At 40.2% G+C, this 26,063-nt stretch overlaps 1 protein-coding gene across 3 annotated transcripts in view; it reads left to right on the top strand.

Moving 5' to 3' along the window:
* Nucleotides 1-2,000: 2,000 nt before the first annotated feature.
* LOC127969882 (protocadherin-7-like) overlaps nt 2,001-26,063 on the top strand; it is a 39,014-nt gene continuing 14,951 nt past the window's right edge. For all 3 annotated transcript variants that reach the window (XM_052572045.1, XM_052572171.1, XM_052572116.1), the window contains exons 1-2: nt 2,001-5,470; nt 5,989-6,705. In XM_052572045.1, the coding sequence (XP_052428005.1) occupies nt 2,900-5,470; nt 5,989-6,705 (3,288 nt within the window). In that variant the 5' untranslated portion in view covers nt 2,001-2,899. The remainder of the gene's footprint in view (nt 5,471-5,988; nt 6,706-26,063) is intronic.

Below are 26,063 nucleotides of genomic sequence, written 5' to 3'. Positions count from 1 at the left end.
TAGATAGATCTATCTATCTATCTATCTATCTATCTATCTATCTATCTATCTATCTATAATTGGTTTACTTTTATGGTGATGGGGAAGATAAAGACTGTAGGCTACATGTAATTTATAGTCGCCGCTTTTCAAGCAGATGGTAAGGCACAGAAAAGATATATTATCGCTGTATATTTTGGAGACTCATTTTTATGCTGTTTTTTCTCGCATGCTTCCACAAGAGGCGATATATGCTCATATTCTATATCATAACGGGTGATGCTATTCAAATCTGTTCTGCAGATGATAAAGTTTCACTGTTGGATTGTATGCTAACTAGACTAACACATTAACATGATGGGATAAAAATGGATAGTGCTCACGGGACAAAAACGCTGAATCCACTCTTCAACCCACTTCGACTGAGCGATTGATTGCAGAAGTGAAATCAAAAGGAGCGGTGGAACAACAGAGAGCGCGAGGAGCAGAGCATACAAGCACGCACGTGTGGTGACGCCGGTGGAATGTTAACCAGCCCCGGTGCACCAGCAGCGGGACAGCCGCGCCGAGATCTGATGCTGCTGCTCCTCCGCTCGCAACCTCCTCTGTTATGACCAAACGAACTGGGTTCTACCAGGGAAACCCTCCTACCTTAGTTTCAAATCATTTCATTCCACGTATCAGAGGCATGTATGAGACTGAGAACACGAGATGGAGTAAGTAGACAGTAAAGGGCAGCTCCTTTTGTTGTGTGACTGTAGGATTACGTTTAGTCAGTGCTGCATTGCGCTCGCGCATCCTCGTGGCTACGGGGCAGACAGTGCTGGGACCGGAGAGAGTGTGTGCGATACATGCTCATTGTTCACAGGATGAGCGAAAAGCACTGCCGCATTCAGACAGAAAGTAGTTCTTCGTGATTCAGAGACATAACAAAGGATAATACAATGAAAACGAATATAGAGTATATTTATAGTAGCCTATAATCAGAATTTATGAAATAACAGCTAACCTAAATCCATTGTTGCAAAATGAAAAATCTATCTATCTATCTATCTGTCTATCTGTCTATCTGTCTGTCTGTCTGTCAGTCTATCTATCACACAGTAGCCTACTTATTATAATTTGGTGTACACATAGAGGTATCATAGCACTTTTATATTTCTCTTTCAGAGTTGACTCTTCTATTTAACGAAACATTTTATTGCCAAAGACCTCGACCACAAACCTTGCAACCTTTTTCAGTCTCATTGTGTTCAACTTGATCATAGTTAATGAACAAAGTAGGATCCAACACACACACACACACACACACACACTTGAACATATCCAATAAATTTTCCATATGTTTTTGTGAGGGCCATAATGAGATGTCTTAGAAATGCCAGGTCCATTGTAAAAGGCCCCAATGACCCCTATTCTCCAGATTTCTTATGACACAGGATCTTACCATAGGAGATGAGACCACATAACCACCTCACTGCAACGCCCCTCACTTGTATACAAAACAAATGTAAGTAGTTGTTATGGTTGCTTGATTTTTTTAAGTGTGAGCCTGTACACCCTTTCACTGCGTTAAATGCAAAATTTTATAGATTTTTTCATCTTTGTGCTTTCTTACAACCTCTTTTTACATGTCTTTTAAAAATACATATTCTATATATTAATCATTTCGATTTTATTATTATTTTTTTCTAGAAAAAAAAAATCATTTCAGTGTTAACAAGTAGGCCTACTGCTTTTGTTGTATATATCTGTCCAATGAATCTGACTATAAACGAAATGTCCGTTCATATGTAGGCTATAGGATATTGTTCTGAACATTATTTGTATTAACTTAGTTGTTCAGTTAGCTCAAGTGGTTCATTGGACTTGTCAAGCTGTATCAGTGTATTTTCTCTTCTGAGCTGTTTTGTTTTGTGGTCGTATGCAAACACCCCCTCCCCCCACCCCCTCGTATTTGCGCTTTTAGACTGGTTAAAAGGAAATCGCGAGCTCCTTCGAGACACTCACGGTCTCCCATTTCATCTGAACGGTCGAGTTACGTAGCGAGGGAAGTGTTGCAGTGAACGGAGGGGGAAGAGTGAGGGAGAGGTTGAGAGAGAGAGGGAGACTGCAGCATCATTTGAGGGACGTTCACATGCAGTGCAGTAGAACGTGCAGGTGAGGGGAGGAGGAGAATGCGGGACTTTTTCCTCAAACACTTCACACACATCCACCACGGACTCCGGAGGAATTACTAAAGGCTTTTGTTGCTACTTCTCTATCCCGCTCAACATCTTTCCATGAGTGGCTAATTTACGTGCTTCGAGAAGTCGAACTGAAAAGCTTTTCTCTTTGTCAAGTTCACCGTAAAGGAATCTATGAGAGCTTGGCACGCGCGCGTAAGACTGCGGGGAAAGCTTTCCAATTTTCCTCTTGCTGTTTTTTAAGGTAAGAGAACAAAAAATATCGGGAAGACTTTATAAAAAGCACTTTTGCTTATTCCCAGTCAGTAGCGCAAGCTCTGGGATGCGAATGTGAGAGCTGAATTCACAGACAGATCGCTTTTGTGTTCTACTGCATTGCAGTTTAAAACAGTGAAAGCGCGAGAGGAGCTCGCGCTCCGCAGCATCTCAATGAGCCGGACAAAGTCATTTAAACTGCTCAAATCTGACTCCCGTTCACTCCTAAAAGGCACAAAGAAACATTATTGTCCGTAAAAGAGGTGTGAAGACTTATCGTTAATGCTGAGCTCCTCACAAAGTGGATGTTTTATTTTATCGTGTTGAAAACCTGACCTGGGAACTAAAAAGACTGTTGGATAAAATAAGATTTTGCCGAGGGAAGCGTTTATAGAGATTAATCGTTGACGAGTCTGTCTTGGACCAGAGGAAGCTGCAGATAGAGAGTGACAGAGAGAGAGAGAAAGAGAGAGAGAGTCATGGGGAGCAGGAGCGTTGGCGCAGTGCACTCCGCGCGCTGCTACCTCGTGCTTATCCTGCAGCTGCTGACTCAGCTCCCGCGCTCCAATTCAGTGCTGCGCTACACCGTGGCGGAAGAGGGGCCGGCCGACGTGCACATCGGGAACGTGGCTTCCAACCTGGGACTGTCCACCTCTGGGATTGGGACCGGTGATGTCACTTTCGCTTTGGAATCTGGCTCTGAATACTTCAAAATTGACAACGTCACTGGAGAGCTTACTACAGGCAGCAAGAGGATTGACAGAGAGAAGCTGCCGCAGTGTCAGATGATATTTGACGAGAACGAGTGCTTTTTGAACTTTGAAGTGTCAGTCATAGGTCCCCTGCAGAGTTGGGTGGATCTGTTTGATGGCCGTATTGTAGTCACAGACATCAATGACAACACCCCCTCGTTCCCTTCACCAGTACTTACACTATCTGTTGAGGAGAATCGCCCAATCGGCACACTCTATCTCCTTCCCACAGCCACAGACCGTGATTTTGGTCGCAATGGCATTGATCGCTATGAGCTTATTCAGGACAGTAGAGATGTGGGGTCATCTTCACGGCGACCTGCGAATGGACCAACTAATGGGAATGGTGGTGACCGAAGGAGAGGGTCAGAAACAGGGACAGGAACTGCCAGCAGGAGCAGCGTGTTTGAACTACAAGTGGCCGACACACCTGAAGGTCAGAAACAGCCTCAGCTGATCGTGAAAGGGCCTCTGGACCGTGAAGCACGGGATTCTTATGAACTAGTGCTACGAGTTCGTGATGGCGGCAACCCGCCCCGCTCTTCACAAGCTCTGTTACGTGTATCCATCACAGATGTCAATGACAACAGTCCACGTTTTGAAAGAGCCGTGTATGAAGCAGAAATGGCAGAAAATGCCCCACCTGGCACACCTGTCCTGCAGGTGCGTGCCTCAGACCGTGACGTTGGCGTGAATGGGCAGGTTGAGTATGTGTTTGGAGCAGCGACAGAATCAGTGCGGCGCCTCCTGAGGTTGGATGAAGCATCAGGTTGGCTGAGCGTTCTGCATCGTATAGACCGCGAGGAAGTTTCACAGCTACGTTTCACCATCACAGCCCGCGACCGTGGCCAACCTCCTCGTACTGACCGCACTACAGTTGTTCTCAACGTCAGGGATGAAAATGACAATGTACCAATAGTAGAAATTCGAAAAATTGGACGAATCCTTGTTCGTGATGGTGCTGCAATGGTTCCAGAGAATGTGCTGGTGGACACTCCAGTAGCATTAGTGCAGGTTTCAGACCGCGACCAAGGAGAGAATGGTGCGGTTACCTGCACTGTGGTTGGAGATGTACCATTCACACTGAAACCGGCGGGTGAGACGGCCCTGGCACCTCCACCAGCCACAGACGATGCCTTTGAACGAAACAAAAAGAAATACTTTCTCCACACCTCAGCACTTTTGGATTATGAAGCTACTCGAGAGTATAGTGTCACTATTGTGGCAGTGGACTCCGGTAGCCCAAGCCTCTCGAGTAATAGTTCCCTTCTGGTGCGTGTGGTGGACATAAATGACCATGCTCCTACTTTTGCCCAAAGCTTAGTGGAAGTGCATTTTGCAGAGAATAATGCCCCAGGAGAACGAGTGGTCACTGTAGTAGCGTCTGATGCAGACAGTGGCAAGAATGCAGAGATTGCTTACTCACTGGACCCATCTGTTAATGGAGCTTTTTACATTGATGCTGATAATGGTGATATTCGTGCCACTGGACCACTAGATAGAGAGCAGAGGGAACGCTATGAATTTCGTGTGATAGCTCGAGATAAAGGCACACCATCTCTGCAGGGCTCTGCTACTGTCGTAGTCCAGGTTACGGACAGGAACGACAATGCCCCCAAATTTGTCCAGGAAGTCTTCACATTCTATGTCAAAGAGAACCTTCTCACCAATAGCCCTGTCGGCATGGTGACTGTTACTGATGCAGATGAAGGTGAGAATGCAGAGCTGAGTCTTTTCGTTGAGCATGATGAAGAGGAGGGTGGAGAAGAGGGCAACGAGGGAAAGCAAGAAGTTTTCTCCATTGAAAATAACACTGGAACCATTTTTTCCTCTGCATCATTTGACCGCGAAAGACGTAGCGCATACTCATTCCGCGTGCGTGCCGTTGATGGTGGAGAACCGCCACGATCTGCCACTGCCACCGTCTCCCTGTTTGTCACTGATGAAAATGACAATGCGCCATCAATCACATCACCAGCTAATGAATCATACACCCTCCTGCCACCCGCTAGTGGGGCTCGGACTGTAGTCCGCACAGTCACAGCCTCCGATGGTGACACGGGGTCTAATGCCGATCTCCACTACGCTCTGGTAGGCGGAAACCCTTTTCATCTGTTTGAGATTGGCTCTAGTAGTGGGGTCATAACCTTGGCAGAGCCCCTAGAGAGAAGACACAGGGGTCTGCACCGATTGGTGGTCCGGGTCAATGACAGTGGCGTGCCTTCCCTTTGTGCCACGGCACTGGTGCATGTCTTCATCAATGAGAGCTTGGCCAATGCTACGCTGGTGGATGCACAGGTGAGACACATAAAAGCAGCATGCTGTTCGATTGAATGCAAACAAAGGGTAAATCAAATAAAAGAAAGAATAGCTTTACAACAATAAGCCAGTGTAGAATGTAACCAAACAGGAACAATAAAAGTCTAAAGGATTAAAACTGAATGGAGTAATTTTATTTGACAAAGAAGTGAACAAAGAAGTGAACTGCAATCAATATATATATACATCATATTGCTTATGACCCACATTAGATATTGGATGGAAGGGAGCAAATGCAGATAAAAAAATGAAAGATACACGAGCACACTTGCATACACATATTCAGTCACACTTGCCTGCACAGAATAACTGTGACTGAATATCCAAGCCATGACACGATAATTGAGAAGTCTGGGCCTTGGAGTGGTGATAAATGTGTATATATGTGTGTGTGTGGTTCGGCAGACAGAGCTGTAAAATGAGGATGCAGACACACCATTTATGACTTTCCATTTTTGCTCTCCCTCTCTCTGTATGTCTCTCTCCCTCTCACTTAGGTGGCCCGCAGCCTTGCAGTCCCCCTCTATTTGGATATTGCAGGTGACCCAGACAGTGAGAGAGCTTTGGGTAAACAACGGCTGAGCGTTGCCATCGGTGTCCTTGCTGGTGCTGCCGCAGTTATTCTGGTGATCCTTCTGGTTGTGACAGCTCGACAGTGTGGGGCACAGGGTAAGAACGGCTATGAGGCTGGGAAGAAGGAGCCAGAAGAGGACTTTTTCAGTCCACAGCCTCCCCCTCTACAAGCCCAGGGCTCCCAAAATGAGCGTGGGCGCAAACCACGCAGAGACAAGCGTAATAACGGTACTGCCAAATCTGAGCGTTCTTTATACAGTGGAATTATGACGGTGAATGGTTGCAGACGTGGGGGAGGCGATGAAGAAGAGGAGGATGAAGAGGCCAGCAGTGCCAGCGAGAGGATTGCAGCACGTTATTGTGCAGCAGCTAATGGAGACCCCAGCAGTCCAAGACTTGGCTCGAGACGTCATCAATCAAGCCCAGATCTGGCTCGGCACTACAAGTCCAGCTCACCTTTGCCTGCAGTGCACCTTCAGCCCAACTCACCACCCGTGGAAGGCAAGAAGCACCAGGCTGTGCAGGAACTGCCCCCCACTAACACCTTCACTGGCAACAGCACCGGTAATGCAGACGCCATGTCACTCAGCTCAGACCAATGCTCCGATTACGGCTGCCAAACAGTCAAGTACAGCAAACAGGTAAGAAAATAAAGATCTATGCACCTTCAACAAGTACATGCAGGCCATGTTCACAAAGCGTTTTAAGATTGTACTAGTTCAGAATAATTTTGGCTAGCAGGGAGTACGTTTACCAAAAATGACAAGGCTTGTCAGGACAAAAGCCTCAAGCTTGATCTAGATTTGGATTCCAAAACTAATCTGAATCCAGTCAGTCCTGTGGGATATTCCTGTATTAATATAGAAAACGCTGATAGCCGTTGGATTACCCCACACATTTTCTTTGAGTATGCTTTAATTAGGTTCTCTAAGAAAGAGATGTTATATGTGGAAGCCAGTTTCCAACTTAAAGTAAAAATAGGTGTAAGGTAATGTTAAAATAAGAAATACATTTAAGCTGTGAGACAAAAGTTGTGAGACACACCGTTAGACAAAAATCACAACAGTGGCATACAAAGTAACTACTGTGAAAGATGCATGGAAAATTGCAATAGTAAGATGAAAAAGTCCCAAATATGGGATATAAAGCCACAACTATTCACAAATTCACAAATGCACAGCAGGGAGACTGAAATTACAAGAAGTAATAATTGTGAGAAAAGTCAAAATTATATTTTACAGGCAGAAACAGGCTTTTCTGGATGTATAGCACATAATTATATGCACTTACAATATTATGCCCATATTTTGTCAATGACCTTTGGGCTATTTTGTAGTTCTGAGGTGAATTCAAGCTGATCTGCACTTAGTTATATCCCATCCCATCAAAAACTAGTTGTAGACAAGTACAAATGTCTCAACTTCTGCATTCAGCCTGTACTGATGTCATATTACTGCGCGAAGAGTGGTTAAGGTTATATGGTGCTAACTGCCTGCTCTCCTTTCCAGGAGTAGCTACTGAAAATAGACTGTCGAAGAGAGGGGAAATGTAACCCATTTTCTCTCACACCACCATAGATCTCTTTCCACTTGCTCAGTCTCTCGCTTTCTCTCCTTCTATATTGCTTTCTATTATTCTTTCCATCATACTCCCCTTATTTTCCTGTCTGTGACATTCTTTCCACTTCTTTCCTAATTCTTTCATTTTCTGAGACATGTTTGGAAGTGTTAAAGAAAGAGCTGATTATATGTCTACCTGCTTTGAGTGAAACTGGCCAATGTGTTTGACAGCATAGGCATGAAATGCTTGAGAGAGAACCCTCAAAGGCTTGCAGAGTTGTCTTTTTTGACTTAATCTGTCATCTTTACACTTTTATCCAGGTCATATATTTAATGCAGCATATCCAAACTGCTAGCTTAGCACTTAACAGAAACATAAAAAAAAAGATTACCCATGCACTCTTTGACAGGTGCTTTGGACTAAGCCTGAACCAAAGGGTGGCCACATACTATAGAGAAACATGGTTAAATTGAACACTGGGATCGCATTACATTTTCTGACAGGTGTTGGGAGCTTAAACCAAATCCACCGAAGTCTACACATGAGACATCGAGTCCTAAGTGACAAGTCATTTTTGTTTTTTTAGCATGACTGACAGTCAGATTGTAAGTCTCTTTACCCAAAGCCTAAAAAACAGCTGATGCAGTTGTTATGGAGAAGCGCACATTGCAAGACCTAGTCAATCCATCCACACTGGTGTGATCCTGACCACAGTGGGGGGGTTAATCCTATACCGAGTCAATCCTCTTAAACACTTTTTTTCCACTGAAAATGATTAATAGAGAATTTGGTTGTGTATTTGTGTGCTTTCTGTGTGCGTTCGTACTTGGCCAAGAATTTGTTGTGAGAGCGCGCGTCAATGCTTACTGGTGAGTTTGTTGGACTCTTTCTGACGGTTTAATCAATTATTGATCAGACTGTAATTAACTCCTCTAGCCCAGAGCATTGTGACCTAGCCTAACTCGAGCTAGGTGTAGGCTTTATGTGTGTGGGACGGTATAGCGCAGGGGTCAGCAAACTTATCGGCATGTGGTCACATTTTTTATTTTTCTGGTTAACCACTGTGCCCCCCCACCCCCTACACAGACTTTTTTTTTTATGTATTCTGTATTTATACAGTACATACACATTTTTAAATGATACGATAAAAAATAAAGATTTTTTAATAAATAGTTTTTTACATTTTTCAAAAATTTCTTGAATGACAGATATACAAGTGTGACCATACTGAACACCACTGTATTGTATGTGTGTGTGTGACAAGGCCAATCCATTACAATCGTTTAGTTTAATTACCATTCTATATTAATATGCTGCTTTAATTGATATACGCAGCGCACACACACACACACACACACACATACATACACAATCACACAAACACCACTAACACACAGAGATCTGAGATCGCGCCGTGCAAAAAGCGAAATTTAGAAGCTCATAAATCTGTTGTTAGCACTCCCACGTAACTTTTATTAATCGATACTGAATCGCTACATTATATTTCTCAGTAACAAGGGGGGTAAAATTGCTGTTTTTCAGTAACTAAACTCAGCATCATTGTTTTTAGAGAGAGCGACAGATGCAGACAATTTACACATCTCTCTACCGTGTTTTCCTGACTATAAGTCACACTTTTTTTCATAGTTAGGCTGGTCCTGCAACTTATAGTCAGGTGCAACTTATTTAACTAAATTAATTTAACATGAACCCAGAGAAAACATTACTGTCTACAGCCGCTCTATGATGCTCAGTGCTCCTGTAGCCTACCATTGAAAATTCAGTGATTCGGTGACGTAGAATAATATCTCGGGAGCTCTGTGAACTTGCTTAACGTTACTGGTAACTGTTGGACCCGCTGGCTTGTTTTGTTAATTTAGCCTATTCAGCCTCCAGGGTATGTTCTTTATGCTGTTGTGTAGCTAATTGTTAATGTGTTATGTTAACATACTGGCACCTATTCAGCCTGTTGTTCTGTGTACTATTGTGTACCGTGGCTTTGGACGACGATTGCAGGGAGGGTGGGACGTTCGCTTTCAGTGCTATCAGACTAATGTTAGCATTGTCCAAGATGTCCTATCGCACCTTTAAACTGATGCTTCGCGTTCTGCTTCTGTGAACAGTAAACCCTGCCTACTTTGATTGGCCATCTCAGTCATTTTGACATTGACAAGCTCTGTTAGACCGCTGAGGATTTGATCTGAAGTGCCTAGTATGTGCAGCGGTCGCACGTGCATAGCGCAAGTTAATTCTCACACTTTAATAGTATTTATAGCTCCTAGCAGGCTGTATGACTATGAGAAGTTATTACCTCAAAATGTACATCAGTATGCAGTTTTCCCTATTGCTCGCGTGCCAGCAATTATCCCTCTGCGTGCCGTAGGTTGCCGACCCCTGGTATAGCATGATGGCAAGCCAATACCCAAACAAACAGGCCTTTGTCAGCGGAAGCATGCATAAACAGCACTCTCAGATTTGAACGCAGATGAAAATGGAAATCCCGTTGACCTATATCTGTCTCTCTCTCTATCGCACATCTCTCCTATCTTCTATAAATGCACAACTCAGCATGTTCCTAAGTGAAACTCCACTTTGCTGCAGTGCACTTTTCCTATAGCCCCTCCCCCTTCTGCCCACTCACGGCAACACCTATCGACCGGCTGCATTCTGTCCCCACGGCGGCCCACATTCCTATCATTTGAATAGACAGAGCGGCGATCAATATACTAGGCTTGTTAGTGTTGTGAATGCCAATGCACGCTTGCAGATGCGCCACTCGCGTCTGCAGGGTTAACGGTCAGACAGGTGGGCAGTAGGTGAGTATGTGTAATCCAACACACACACTCTAGATCAGGCAACAGGTCAGATGGATAGTCGATATACTTGACACTCACACTTGCATGCTCACGGGGGCCATGCGTATGCTAGTGAGGAGCGACTCCAGTAATAGATATTATAAATTAATGGAGAAGACTAGTGATGGAGGGCCCAGGAGACAGTGGGAGACATATGGAGGGATATAGAAAGAGAGAGAGAGAGAGAGAAATGAGGGGAGATTGCTAATGCTCACCTCACTTTTGCAGGGCTCTATTGATTTTCATTGGGAAAGCATTATGAAAGCTTTTACATGGACGTGCACTGCAATGGTTTGAAAGGATTGAGAATGATGGTGGAAGTATGTGTGTGTGCATGCATGTGTGTTTGACCTATCAATGTTATGGGGAAGGGGGATTGCTGGAAAACGTTTAGAAGTTTAAAAGAGAGAAAAAATCTAATTTGACATCCTTAAAAGGAAAAATGGTTAGGAGACTAAATAATGTTTTCATTCACCTCGAAAAATGGCAAACTTAATTTTAGGGCTAGAGTTTTAGAATGGAGGATCATAATAATTCAAGACTAATTTATGGCTATTAGAATTCCCCATTTAGCTACACATGCAAAAATTTGATTGTCTCTCTGTTTCTGCATCATTATGTTTTCTGATTGCCTTTCTGATCACATTTTATGTCAGCCGCTCAATTAAGAGTCATTTAGTGCCAATGCAAGTACACTTGCAGTAAATAACCTCAGTACTGTGTACTTTCCATGAAACTGTGTTGGACATCTGTGAAACGCTAGGCAATAAAAATGACAGAGGATGCTTTTCTGTGGTCAAGTGTAACATATTGAAATATGAGAGATTAATAATTTATAGATGACACATTAGGTTAGTAACACTGATGGCCATGACCAGATGGGAGGTTCTCATGTGACTGCCACCCATATCTTAGCAACAACAGCCATTAGTGCAAGGTTGATTTGTTGTTTATCCATATATTCCTTAATTGAGAACTGAAAAGATGTGTAAATAGTGCATATGTGTAAACCAGCCATGTAAACACAATATTATATGTTCTTTGTTATATTTCCAAGGTTGCAAATATGGAGACACTTTTTAATTTATTCTAAAATTGCAAGTCGCAACCCATTTTACTTGCATAATGTGACATATTTTCAACTGAAACAAGATATTCAGCCCAAACGATGCAAAGAGGAATCAACTGGGTCTCGAAAAGTGTGTATTTTATACAAGAGCACAGTCACACTCAATGCAGATTTGCTAAAATAATGCATGAAATCATGTTTGACTATTAGTTAACATTATTCAATAGTCTCCTTATTGATGTCAGCATAAAATGAGAGTGATTTCAGTCATTTTGAATAACGTGCATCAATGAATCATTCAATCTATAAGTCTCCAAAGATGTGTATTTAGAAAGCAAATAGGGTCATTCCGGACATTATGTTGACTTCCAGACATTTTTTATGCTAAATGAAGCTTTATGGACTATTTAGATAAAGTGTTACAATCAGTTTACCTCAGACATTCATGCTGTTTTTTATTTGAAACCTAACTGTAATTCTTGAGTAAAAAGGAAAAGTGCATTTCATTCAAATAGGTCACATGGAAAGAAATGCTGGCAAACACAATTTTATTAAAATATCTTCCTTCAGTGTCTGTTTATGCTTTGCTTGCCACATTGTATAAATCTGAAACGAGTCAGAGAGTCAAGGCTGTCAGAGTGTTGTAATGCACAGACCTGCTCTCCTGACTGTTTCAACCTCAAAATGAGTCTTGACAGGAATTCAGGGTATTTCTTACCCATATACTCCCAGGCAAGCAGCAACAGAACCAAGAAAACACACACCTACACACACACACACAAACACACACATTAAGCTGAGATGCAAAGGTGAACAAGGAGATGAAAAGTTCCCATCCTCTTAAATCAGTTTCTAGCACAAGATCTAGGTCAAGACTCTTATCCGTTTCTTCCTCTTTGTCCAGACTGGGAAATAGTTCGTTTTAGTCTTTGACAAAAATCTCCATGACATGTAATCATTATTTCATCATATTGATACATTTCCAACCATTTGATTTGATTTGTTTATTATACTGAAATTACATAATTTTAACCAGCAAAATAACCTTTTAATAACACTCAAACTGTTTTGTTATATTGTATTAATGACTGTCTTGTGAATTCACCCTGCTTTAAATTTAAAGGGGTGGTTGATTGCGATTTCACTTTTTTAACTTTAGTTAGTTTGTAATGTTGCTGTTTGAGCTTAAACAATATCTGTAAAGTTGCAGCGCTTAAAGTTCAATGCCAATGGAAATATTGTATTTTAAAATTATGTCAGTTTAATGCCTACAAAAACAGCTGGTAAGGGACTACAACAAGCTTCTTCCCAGGTCCGTTACAGAACGAACCCAAATAAAGCCTGCCCCCAAAACATGCAACAAAGGGGGCGAGGCCATACTGTATTATTTTAAAGAATAGGAAGAGAAAACTAGGGGTTCAAGTAAAAATCTGTTCATATATAAATCGCAATTCTGTCTTTTATTGATTGTAATGGATTCACAAGTTTCAAAACCAATATTCTAAAGCAGCGGTTCTCAATCCTGTTCCTCATGTCCCCCTGCTTGCAATGAGAGGCGTTATACATGGACACATGTACGGTTGCTGTGCTGTATTAAAGCTTTAATCAGATTAAAACTATATATTAAAAGCTAACAGAAGCAGTTTACAAACAACAGCGTATCTAAAAGTTTGAGACAAGAACAAACAAACATAAAATTAAGAGCTAGCTTGCACAGGTTATGCGCAGGTTTTTCTCTTCATTAATATTCTCTGCTTCTTAATCAGGCTCAAATTGATGAGCAATATATTGTTTACAATACATCCGGAGCACATTCTGAGCTTAAGAGGAGTGGAATGTTCAGACACGCTTGAAGCGGTTTAGCGAATCACAACACACTGAGCCAGCCGACCAATCTCAGCCCATCGCTTATTTCTGAGGGAGGGGCTTCATAATAACAGGAAATAAATCGAGGTGTTTGTCAGAGAAGGGACAAATTGGTGTGGAATAAAAGTGAACAATGTGAAAAATAATGTGTTTTTTTTTTTTTTAAACAAAGCATGACCACCAAAAAAAAGGAGGTAACTACCTCTTTAAGGCCTGTTTACACAAATAATAACTATAATGCGGGATGGATTCTGATTAGCTTTCTCTGTTTTTAATTGTTCATCAGGTGAAAAAAAAAATATTCTGAACATGATCCCAGTATGTGATTCCTGTGATGTTATCACTATAGTCGTTAAAGTTGTGGTGTGAACTGCTTTGTTTTTAGAACAGCATATTCAGTCACAATGTGACTAGCACATAACTGAATTTACAGTTGTTGATGCAGTAACTTCATTGTCTGTACAAAAGTAAGTTGCAATATTACGCTCATGTTGTGGATTTAGCTGACTAATCTCATATACTGTATTTATAGGATGCGTTTGAGTGAACATATTAATCCATCTGCAAAGTGGTTCAGTTTACCGGTATTCAGCTTTTCCAGCTCAAGCAGGTCAATCCCCAATGTACAATGATTGGATTATTTAAATCAGTTCTTCCTGTATTTTCTATTTTCTACTTTTTTAAGAATGAGCTTTCAATGAAGCACCTCTAGCTCTGCAGCCAAAATATCCTCTGGCCAAATGTCTGATGGCTATTATTAGAGATATTTCTGTGTTGTCTGCACTCTAAAGGCATCGGTTCTGTACAAAATAACACACACACACAAATGCACACTCTTACAATTAAACATACACATACACAAAAACTAAACACGCACCCAAAGTAGGCAATTAAACAAACAAACCCACACAATAACACACCTCTTTGTTAGCCCTGTGTATTGTGTCTTCAGCACACTGCTGGTATTGAGTGGAAAAGCTCAAGCATTTAGAGTCCCAGTGTTATTTCCTATTCAGCTCTTACTGAATTGCATTCATATTTGAGCCGGCATTAACCTGGATCTCCAATTCCCCGGTTCCCCGTATTGAAGGTTCTCGTGGGGTGATCCTTTTGTTGTGGTCTGACTGTAGGTCTGTGGTTCTACAGTTACAGTTCAGGGTTACCCCAGTGTCACGAACCAGCCTGAGTATTCATCTTTTATTCAAAAACCACAGGCTGCTTCTGTCACTGCCAGTCAGAGAAAGAGAGAGAGAGAGAGATGCATAGTTAAACCCCCAAGTAGCAAAAGGAAAGAAAAAAAAAGTCAGTAAATGTATAATAGGTAATAAATAAATACTAGAAAATAGAGAAAGCAGCAGACTCACTCATTAAGAAAGTCACTTTTTTCATTCTTACAAGTATCCTGTGTTTGAACGAATTGGCTGACTAATCGATTATTTGATGCAACCTACTGCTTACTAATTTCATTTATCAATAATGGATACATTTTGAATATTTATTTATAATGACTTATATGTGGGAATTTTGTTTTGAAAGTAATGTAGTTTGCCATTTTGGTGGGGGTTAATGAGTATTTATTGATTTGTGTGTGCTTCCACAAGAGTTACATAAGTTCATTAAATAAATGTATCTTTGTTAAAACTTTAGTTTCATTTACTATAAATAAACGTATTTAAGATTTTCATAAAGATTTGTATATCTCTGATGATGGCCTGACTTTGAATTATTCGTGCGCTAGAACAGCACGTTATATGCAAACACTAATGAGATCACGTTGACATTCCATATGCACAATGTATCAGTTTGCACAACTAAGAATAAAGGGCACAGTCTTTAATTAGCATTTTAGTCCGTTTGGACTTGCACACTTAATTATAAGACTGTAATTAGGGTTTATACCTTGGCTCTACGTTTTTTTGTCGGTGTGCTTTATAATGATTATTTGGGTAATCTGGAGGAAGTGCAAATAGACAACCCTTGGGGCCCTATCTTGCACCCAGCGCAATTGACTTTGTACACCGACGCATGTGTCATTCCTATTTTGCACCCGCGCAAAGCGCGCTTTTCCCTCCACAGAAGCACGTCGCTAAACTAGTGAATGAACTTGCGCTCCCTGGGCGGTTCAGCGCAAAAAAGGAGGCGTGTTCCGGCGCAAACAATCCCTGGTGCTATTTTGCTGTTCCATTAAACAATTGCGCCACTGACCAGAAAAAACCTAGTCTAAAGTCAGTGGCGCGTTGCGCGTTGTTCATTATGGTATTTTAAGGGCGCATGCTTGACCATAATGTATAGCGTGCACAACGCGCATACACTTTGCTCATATAATCTACACAGATGCAACAGTTATTTTTGCAAATCATAAATTGTTACACTAAAAAAATATTAACACATGAGGTGACGGAAATCATTGTGGTGTGACACGAAGATGTGAAAAAAATAGGCATAAATCTAGCTTACAAATTATTCAGGCTAATTATTCTCCCATCCCCATACAACACAACTTCTCTGTCTTTCACTGCTCTTACAAGAACATCAGTCTCCTCGGCTGTGAACCGCTCCGGGCGTGCGCCTGGTAAATACGCCATAATAATAGCAATCCATAATGGAACTTGCGCACCTGCTTTTAAAGGGAATGTTGGATGACGCTCTGATTGGTTTATTTCACGTTACGCCCAAACCACACCTATGAATAATGAAGCTACTTCAGACCAACCCATTTTAGATTTGCGCCGGGCGCAAGAGCCATTTATCCCGCCGGGAAAATAGCAACAGCGCCGAGACCCGCCCACAAAGTTACTTGCGCTTCGCGCTTTGACACTTGCGTTTCAGATCGTTAAAATAGGGCCCTTGAAGTGTGAGTTCATCAGTGCGTCTTCAGCCATGTATTCAGTCAGATAAAGACTGTCATTTTCTCTTTAATATAAAATTAAGATGTTCTTAAGAACATGTTTGAGAATTTTTTTTTAAAGAATTGCACTTAAGAACAATATTACGAACTTCGTGGATTTTATCTTAAGAAATATTGTGTGTGTGTGTGTGTGTGTGTGTGTGTGTGTGTGTGAGACAAAGCGATGGTGAGACTTCACACTAGAGTTTATGGTATGTCAAATACAGGTGCGCTGCGCATCCATTGAGATGAACTGAACACAGATCGTTTGATGGAGAGTGAAACTCTCAAGCGCTCAGTCAGTTTTCAGCGAGTGAAATATATGTGCAAAACTTATACTTAGCCTTCAACTCACACACTGGCGAGTAAAAGCTGAGAATTTATTAGCCATTGGCTAACATTAGACATCATTTAGTCGCCCCAGAGTGAAGATTTAGTCACATATCCGAGTGATTTACTTGCAATGCAGAGGGTTTGCATTGTATGCAGTCCATCTGTGAACAGCATGATGATGGAGTAAAAAAATAATGGCTGAATGCAGCACTACCAGGAGTCATGGGGGTTGTGAACTTACGATTGTGTCTTACGGTTATGCATAAAACCACAGATTGTACAGTTTGTGTGCTTTATTCGTTAATAAATTAATTGATTTGTTTGTTTATTTGAATATTTGACCATTTAAGACACTATAGGAACACTATAGATAATCTTTTGCTCTGCTGTGCTTCTGCTGCAAAAGCACTTTTTGTGTAGAAGAGAAACTACTTGTCTTTCTCCTTGGATACACCACTATACAGTCGTCAGCCCCCCTCCGTCACATCCCACTGGTGGAAAATGAGTGTGCGGGCAAGCCAGAGCCTGTGGGCCCGTTCCTCTGTGTGTGTGTGTGTGTGTGTGTTAGTGTTTGTGTGTGTGATCCCTTACACCTGCCTCTACACGTCGACAGGTAGCCCACAGAGATAAGACATGATGCTTTCCTCACACTGCCCAAGTGTAACAGTGTTCAGAACAACACTCACCACGCTTCAAAGAATGCTAAACATTTTTGAAAGTAAAGCAACCGAGGCAGCACCCTTTCTAACCCTGAATCTAAATCCGACACCCTTTCCGATCTGCAATCCCCCTCCCCAATCATACAGCAACACCCATGAACACAACCCTCACACACTCACACGTGGCATCGGCCCCTGGGGAAACAACAACCGCCTGGGCGAAAATAAAACTCTTCACTCGGTTAGAATTAAATCAAAGCGATGCAAATCAAATGGCCAATTAAAGCCACAAACACGTTTCCTGGGAGATGAAATGCTGACGCCTAATTGGTTGGATAAAAGGGGCAATACATCTAAGAAGACAGACCTGAGAAGGACGTTTTGGTAAAGGAGCAATGAGAAGAGAGTATGTGTGTGTGTGGAGCATTTGTGTTGGGAGATTCGCTGAACATAAGTTAGACTGTCAACCATGTGGGCTGTAAGTGCTTCTTTTTCTTTGTAATTTAGAGGGAGCACTTTGCTAAGCTAAAAGCAGAACGTGAGATGGAGAGGCTTTTTTTGAAGTTCGTCTTCCACAGTAGTTCTTCAGGGTTCTCACAACACAGAAGGGATTTTTAAAAGCGTTTGTGCTGGAAAAGCGGCTAGGAAGAAAGAAAATGTCTGTTATCTATGCACACACACAAACACGTTCAAGCTGTGGCTGGGGCTTCAGTTGCTCGACACGGTCAGACAACTCCCGCTGAGATGTCACAGTTGCTGTATGTTTGTGCGATTGCTGACGAGCGAATGCAGCTCATGAGGAGAGAAGGATTCACAGTTTTTCACACCATGCACAGTGGAAGTGCCTAAAGAACTGATATGATCAAATAAGCAAGCATGAGGAAATGTCAAAATTAATTTTGACATTTGTTTTAGTTCAGAAATTCAACTGATGGTTGTCAACTGTGTTCGGCTGTTTTATCTAATCTTTCTTGTGAAAAAAGAAGCATGCCTTAATTATATCGAATGTGCACTTGTAGAGTACTTCAAACATGGGAGTACATTTCATCTAGAATTCGCGGTGACAATAAACATTACATTTTTCAAGAGCAATTTTTGAAAGGGACAGAAAGATGTTAAAGGCCAAATTGCCTTAATATGGGGACTTTTTTTGTACTTGGCATTTTGGTCAACTGAAAAATCTTATGTCCGCTTTTCTTTTCTCTGTAATTTTATCTGGCCAACAACACAAAGCGATCGTTATTTAAATACGAGTTAGGTTCAAAGGTTCACCACTCGGTCATATTATAATTATTAATTTATCTTGTGTTCTCCAAATAGGCTAGTATTTTAGGTTTCGTCTACGACAGAGGATGTCTCAGATATTCTACTGCATCTGCCACCTGCCATCATATTGAGCAAAACCCAACACAACGGTAGATCCTCAATATTGGCCTAATATCAGTTCACACATTATCGCTGTGCTAGTTAAAGTGGGTGACCTACTATCAAATAAGCTATGGTATAAACAAGCTACCATCAAGCTAGGTAATGTAATAATCGCTAACACAGCAGACTCATGGAAAAATACATCAGCTATCATCTTTTTTTTTTTTTTTTGTCTTTTATGTTCAACAGAAGAAAGAAAAGTTTGGAACAACTTGATGGTGAGTGAATGATTACAAATTTGACATTTTTTGGGTAAACTATCCCTTAAAGTCCCTCTTAAGTGGGTCAAGATAGCACTCTAAATGCCATTTAATTGCAATTAACATGCAATTAAGTGTCTGAAAAATTATATTCAGTTTCTTCTAAAGTATATAATTTTCATAATAAGTAATCTTTTTAAAAGTACGCTAAAGTGTAATTTATTTTCACAAGGGCATGTAACATCAATCTCTCTCTCTCTCTCTCTCTCTCTCTCTCTCAGAAACACACACACACACACTCACACACATCGTTAGCGCTGATTTGTGGGCTGCAGTTGTTTATTGTTTCTAAATGGATTGATTTTTTTTCTTCTCCAATGTTGTTTATTTCCAGAGGCAAGGCTATAAACTGTGTCCCCTCCACTTTGTTCTGTTCTAAGCTTTTAGGGTTAGTGAAACAGCGAGAGGGTAAGTAAATAATGACCGTACTTCATTTTTTTTTTGGCTGAACTAACCTTTTTAGCTTTTTTGTAGTATCATATTTTGTCTCCATCAGGCCACAATCGCTGACCCGATCTCAGGTTATATCAGCTTTCCTTAAAACACAGTGGTTGCGACAGTTTTAGTATTTCATGAGAAAACACGAACAACAATCTCTCTCAGGAGCCCTTTAAGCCATCAGTTAGATTCGGATCTGATAAAACGTACGGTATGATATGCCACATAACATTTGACATTTGTTTGAGCCGCGGGCTGGAGGTCAGACTCATTGAGCTGTGGTTTTCATGTGAGAAACGATGGTTTGATTTTTGGGTCGTGTCTTGATTTTGTTCCTCTCTTCATTTTATTTCTTCTGACTACTTTCTCTCTTGGCAAGGAGGTGAAAAATAACACATAACGATGACATCTGCATATATACGGTATATAACAGATACATGAAACATCATAACCGAGTTCCGAACGGATGTTCAGGAGGAGCATGATCATCATATTCTGCTAATCATGTCACAAAGGATATATACACAGCTGCTTAGCTCACTCCTTTGATAGTTCTTCTGGCATGCTTCCACCTCCCTGACTCCACCTTAATTTCTATAATTAAATAGGTCCGGGAGGTGGGGGTAGGCTCAAGCACTTCATTGTGGACAACAAACCAAAGCAGTTAACATTTATCACACTCAAGGATAAAATGAACACTGGAACTCATGAAATTGATGTTTGCAACAACCTGGTCTATAGAGCGGGGCCTATATTGTCAGGTGTCTTTATGATGGTTTATGTCGGCCGTTATTCCACTGGATTGGTATTTATTAAAGTGCAGAGTGATTTAATGTTTGCATTAAATGGTCTGAATATTTTATTGCCTAAAACGACAGCAGTAAAAAAATGGTAGCAGAGGGAATGGAGAGATAAACAGTATTTTGAAACTGTATCACGCTATGTTAGTTAGCTACTCCTTTTTAAATATATTATATTTTATTTTATTTTATTTTATTACAATGATGGATTTAATTTAGACTACATTTATCTACACAAAATTCCATAAAACAAAAACTAAATAGAAAACCAGTGACTTTATATTAAGATCGAAACGGCCAGCAAAGACATTTAACAAAATATTATATCTTCGCATGGACACAAATAAACGCATTATTTGATTCCATAACTAAAGAAAACAAAACCTAATGACCAAAAGTGATATTTAACAAAACATCATTTTATTTTTAATAATTATTGCTATGAATATGATATATGGCTAGAAAATATTTAAAAAAAATTGCAGACATCTGTGTATGAACACAAATGAATAAATTCCATTGAATAACATATCATTTAACAAAACATTATTTTAGTTTGAAAATGTATTCCAGTAATTATTATGATAAAATGTTCTATAAATGGCTGGAAAATGCTACACGGACAGGAACTAATCTGTGAACCGTTTTATTGAACCAGTGCATTTAAATGAACTGTTCAGGTAAACTGATTCACTAAAATGAATCTTCCTTTCGTCTTTCAAATGCTTTATATTTGACACTGGACCTTAAGTGTCAGTTTTTCAAAAATGAGATTATACACAATCTGAAAGTTGAATAAATAAGCTTTCCACTGCTGTATGTTTTTTTAGGATCTAACAATATTTGGTGAGATACAACTATTTGACAGTCTGGAATCTAAGAGGGTGCAAAACAAATCTAAAATCGCCTTTAAAGTTGTCCAAATGAAGTCCTTAGCAATGCATATTACTAATAAAAAATTACATTTTGATATATTCACGGTAGGAAATTAACAAAATATCTTTATGGAACATGATCTTTATTTAATATCCTAATGTTTTTGGACATAAATGAAAAATCTATAATTTTGACCCATACAATGTATGTTTTGGCTTTTGCTACAAACATACCCCAGCGACTTGAGACTGGTTTTGTGGTCCAGGGTCACATACTGTATGAGACTGAGAAGGAAGATATTTACTCTACAATGATTGATTAGTACCTCAATTTGTTTTGCTGTTTTGTACATCATGTCTTTACTTCGTAGAAAAACTTTTGAAAACGGCAGATGTAGTGTCATTCTGAAAAATGCATTTTAACTTAGCAGTGTGGCTACTTTTAGTTAACTCCCTGACACTAAATGTTAATTATGCCTTTATCACAGAAAGGGCCTATTCTCACAGTGGACGTCATGAGATGAACCTAGATGATGAAGGCTTCACAGAGATGAGCGATTGCGTCTGAGAGGAACTGAGAATGGGGGGCGGACTGAAAGAGTTTAGTGTGTTCTGCCGAATAACGCCCCTCTGTGTCGCATGCATGCACACACTGAGGTTATTGTAACAGCAACCGCAGCATATCGTGAGATATTCAGTTCAATTTTTTTGTGTGTCACAGTGGTGTGTTCACGGTCTGGACCTCTGAATGTAGGTGTGTGAGATTTTATTGTTTTGCGTTCAGAGACTGTGCAAATCGCATGATTACATATTTTTCATCTCACCGTGTGTCACCTCAGTGACAAGTTTCTGACAGGAAACAGAGCCAGGATTGTGCGTGCATATGTTCGTTGGCAAAACTGCATGCAGCATAACTGATTAAAAACGCCGTCTTAAATAGCATGAGCTCATCTGTGTGTGAAAATAACTCACCCAGCACGGGACATACTTATACAGCTCATTATACACACATTGCAAGTCATCCTTATTCACTTCATTGTGTTTTTTTTTTTTTTATTCTATTTTTTTCCTGCGTCTCTAACAGAACTGCTTTGTTTAGTTGATGGTCAGTATAGAATGGACAATAGGGGATGCTTTATGTGGATGCGTGTGTGTGGGAGCAGCTTTTCGTCAAAAGTGGGTATTCATTAAATTGATCTGTCTTACCATATAGACACCCAGACACACACATGTGAGATTCCTATGCACAAGCACACACACATACATATGAAGGCAAAGCTGTAGCTAAAGCATCCTGTTTACTTCGTAAAGCACAATGGAGACATTTATGTGCAAGTCTGAGACGAAGATGAGGGGAAAGCCATAAATATCACCTCCACACACAAACAGTGCTTGGTAACATCAGGACACCCTCATTAAGCATTGAGCATTGTTCTCAACGAAACGAACCAGGAAGACAAGAGACGTCTGTCAGACATGCACCTAATCATTATCTTTAATTCAGTCAAAGCCCAATCACGTATGGATTAGTTTGCCCTCAACTCAAGAGCTTAATCCGTCCCAAACGCTGTGTGGTTGGTTAAACAGCTTTTCTTCAGATGATGCACTTTGGTTTCCTTTAGGAATTAAGTGCTTATACTTGTTTGCCTTTGACTCAGCTGTGGCGCTCTGACAGAAGTCAGACGTCTGGCTTCATTAAACTAATTATAATGGCAAAAACTCATGGTAAGGTTGCAGAATGTGTATACAAGCCTTAAACATATAAAATGTCACTACATATAAATAATAATATGATGTTTTTATTACAATATATATATTCATGTGTTGCATTTAAATAAATAGAGTAATTTGCAAATCGTTGTTAGTGAAAATGTACCCTTAAAGGGATAGTTCATCTAAAACTTTTTATAATTTTCTAATTCGGTCATTAATTACTCACCTTCATATCGTTACAAACCTGTAAGAAATTTGTTCGTCTTCGGAACACAAATTAAGATATTCTTGATGAAATCCAAGAGCTTTCTGACCCTGTATAGACAGCAACGCAACTGAAACATTTCCAGATCCAGAAACAGACATTTGTAAAACAAATGGTTCAACCAAATTTTTGTGAAGCTACGAGAATACTTTTTGTGCGCAAAGAACACAAAAGTAACGACTTTATTCAACAACCCTTCTCCTTCGAATTACCATCTTTTGACATTTTGGAGAGTATCACGAGGCATGAGTGCGTTTTCCCTGAATGTAATCAACGCTGCCGATGGAGAACATGCATGCACTGCGCATTGTTCACGTTCAGGGAAAGCGCGCGCATGTGTCATGGTAATATTCCAAAATGAAGGAAGAGCCTAACTTGCGGGAGAATAATTGTTGAATAATGTTTTATTTCTGTTCTTTTTGCACACAAAAAGTATTCTTGTAGCTTCGCAAAATTTAAGTTTGGCTAATGATGTCACATGGACAGTTTTACAGATGTCCTTACTACATTTCTGGGTCTGGGAATGTTTCATTTGCTTTGTTGTATATGCAGGGTCTGAGAGCTCTCGGATTTCATAAAAAAAAAAAAAAAAAAAAAAAAAACAACATGAGGTTGATCAATTAATAATGACAGAATTTTATTTTTGGGGTGAACTATCCCTTTAAGAAAGCAAAGACTTGTAAGTCTGTATGTGAAAATTATGCTGACATCATGGCAGATGTTTAATCTTGAAATTCTTTTAATTTAATTTATTTTTTTAAGTATAATGTTAATAGTCAGAGCTTGACTGTCACAACATTTCAAATTACACTCATGTCATTTCTCAATCCCTCAATCTCTGTCCCTTTTCTTCTCCTTATCATATCATGTCCCCTCTAGACGGTCAAAAATATGGTTATAAAAAGTATGAATCTTACTAAAGCTAAATATATACCAGACCTCAGGCACAATAACATTACTGAAAAATGTGTAGGAAGGCGCTGATGTCATTCCATTCAGAGCATGCTTGAGAAATTGACAGTGCTTATATCGGCCACTAAGTGGCACTGGTGCCTGTCTTCCTCCGTGACATTGTGCTGCAGTCAGTCGATGACCCCACTGCAACAGTTAATGTGCGCTTATCCACGCTTGTATATCTGTATCCACGCTTGTGTGTGTGTGTGTGTGTGTGTGTGTGTGTTCTACCAGAACCACTTCTTACCTCTTGCTCTCTGCTCTTCTCACGACACACTCTCCACCTCTCTCTTTCTCTCCCCTCTCCCTCCATGTCGCTCTCTCTCTCTCTCTCTCTGCAGTGCCTCTTTCACTGCATGGTGATTATTATTCCTCACACAGACTCAGTGCTGATACTCAGATACTGCTGAGCAGCCCTGTAAATCACCTGGAGCTGAGAGAGAGGAAGAAAGAGAAAGAGAGATGATGAGAGATATATAGAGAGAGATGAGACAATTCATGGTGGGCTGAATGAACAAACGAGGTTGAAAGAGCAAGGGGATCGAGTGAAGAAAAAGGGTTGAGAGTTACGGATAAAGATGAGAAACAAGAAAAGGAAGAGAGCAGAAAGAAAGAGTGAGAGGGGAGCGTTGGTGTAAAATGCTGCAGTGTAGAGCATGCCGTGGTGCAGGATGATCTTCGGCAGTATCTGTCACGCTATTGCAGATCACCGTGACCTTTTTCACACCGCAGAAACACCAGTCCGGCGCACACGTTCACTTATCCTTTTCATGTCATTGAGCAGGAGATGTACAGGAAATTGTAAAGTGATGTGTGTGTCTGTCCGTCTATCTCCGTCCTACACAAACTTACGCTTGTCAGTTTGCCACCTGCTTGTATTAATAACTGTCAGTGTTTGCTGTGGTTACACACAGGCAAGTGAAATTGTTTTCCACAGGACAGGAATATGAGTGAATGCTAAACTAAAGCAAACAAAACAAAGAAAAACTGTCTCTCAGCATGTGTGCAATTTTGCATCCTCCTCCTTTTAATGCCTCTAAGTCCCACATTTGTAAATACTTGCCCGTTGGGCAAGCACTGCTCCAGTTTGGAGTCGGTATATATTGCATAGCTCAGGAAAAAATAAAATTCTGTAAAAAGAATGTTCTGAACCCCTGTGGATTTCTTCCTTCCTGAACGAAATAGGAGTTGTTAGAAAGTTTTTTTATAGAAAGATTCATTCCGATTCTTTCATTGATTTGTTTACCTGTCCTTCCAGCATGATACATCATTACATAGATAGGTGAATACAATAGGTGAGATGAGTGCATGTATTTTTGTGTATTATTTTACACATTTCCTTGCACAATACAAAGTTATGTCCTCAAAAACCCTTTTACCTTAGAACATGGTTTGTAAAGTAATTGCATTTCATTTCCAGACTACAATAAGCAACATAAAATGTTGTCACAAAAAAAAAAAAAAAAAAAATATATATATATATATATATATATATATATATATATATATATATATATATATATATATATATATATATATATATATGTTTCAATAGTCGTTCTTTGAGGGGAGATAAAGCAGCCATGTGATTCATAAAAAAGTGTGCTAGTACATGACTGAGAATGACAGAGAAAAAAAGCATTCAGAAACAAATTATCATGACAGGGATACATCACACCATTGGTTCTCTTTGAATATGACATATTTAAAAAAAAAAATGATGTGAACTAACCTTTGGTCTCAATCCTGGAAAAAATTTGATGATACATATTTGAGTTTGCATCGAAATTGAGACTTTGATCTGGACATTTAGTTGAGATTTAGTTGAGAACTATTGCTCCCTAGGATTGTAGAGAGATTAAACGTGATTTGTTTTTATCTAATGGAACAGAATAGACGAGAGAACAAAAGAGAAAATTCAAATTCTGACACAAATGCAGCAAATCCTGAACAATTTGATGGAATAGGATACTCAACAGTACAATTTGTGCACAATAATCGTAAATAAAACGTATTCTTCAGTTAATGGTGGAGGCT

The sequence above is a fragment of the Carassius gibelio genome, chromosome A1 (genome assembly GCF_023724105.1).
Source record: "Carassius gibelio isolate Cgi1373 ecotype wild population from Czech Republic chromosome A1, carGib1.2-hapl.c, whole genome shotgun sequence".
Taxonomy (NCBI): domain Eukaryota; kingdom Metazoa; phylum Chordata; class Actinopteri; order Cypriniformes; family Cyprinidae; genus Carassius; species Carassius gibelio.
Note: the sequence above shows the minus strand (reverse complement) of the source record. Positions and strands in the feature narration are given on the sequence as shown.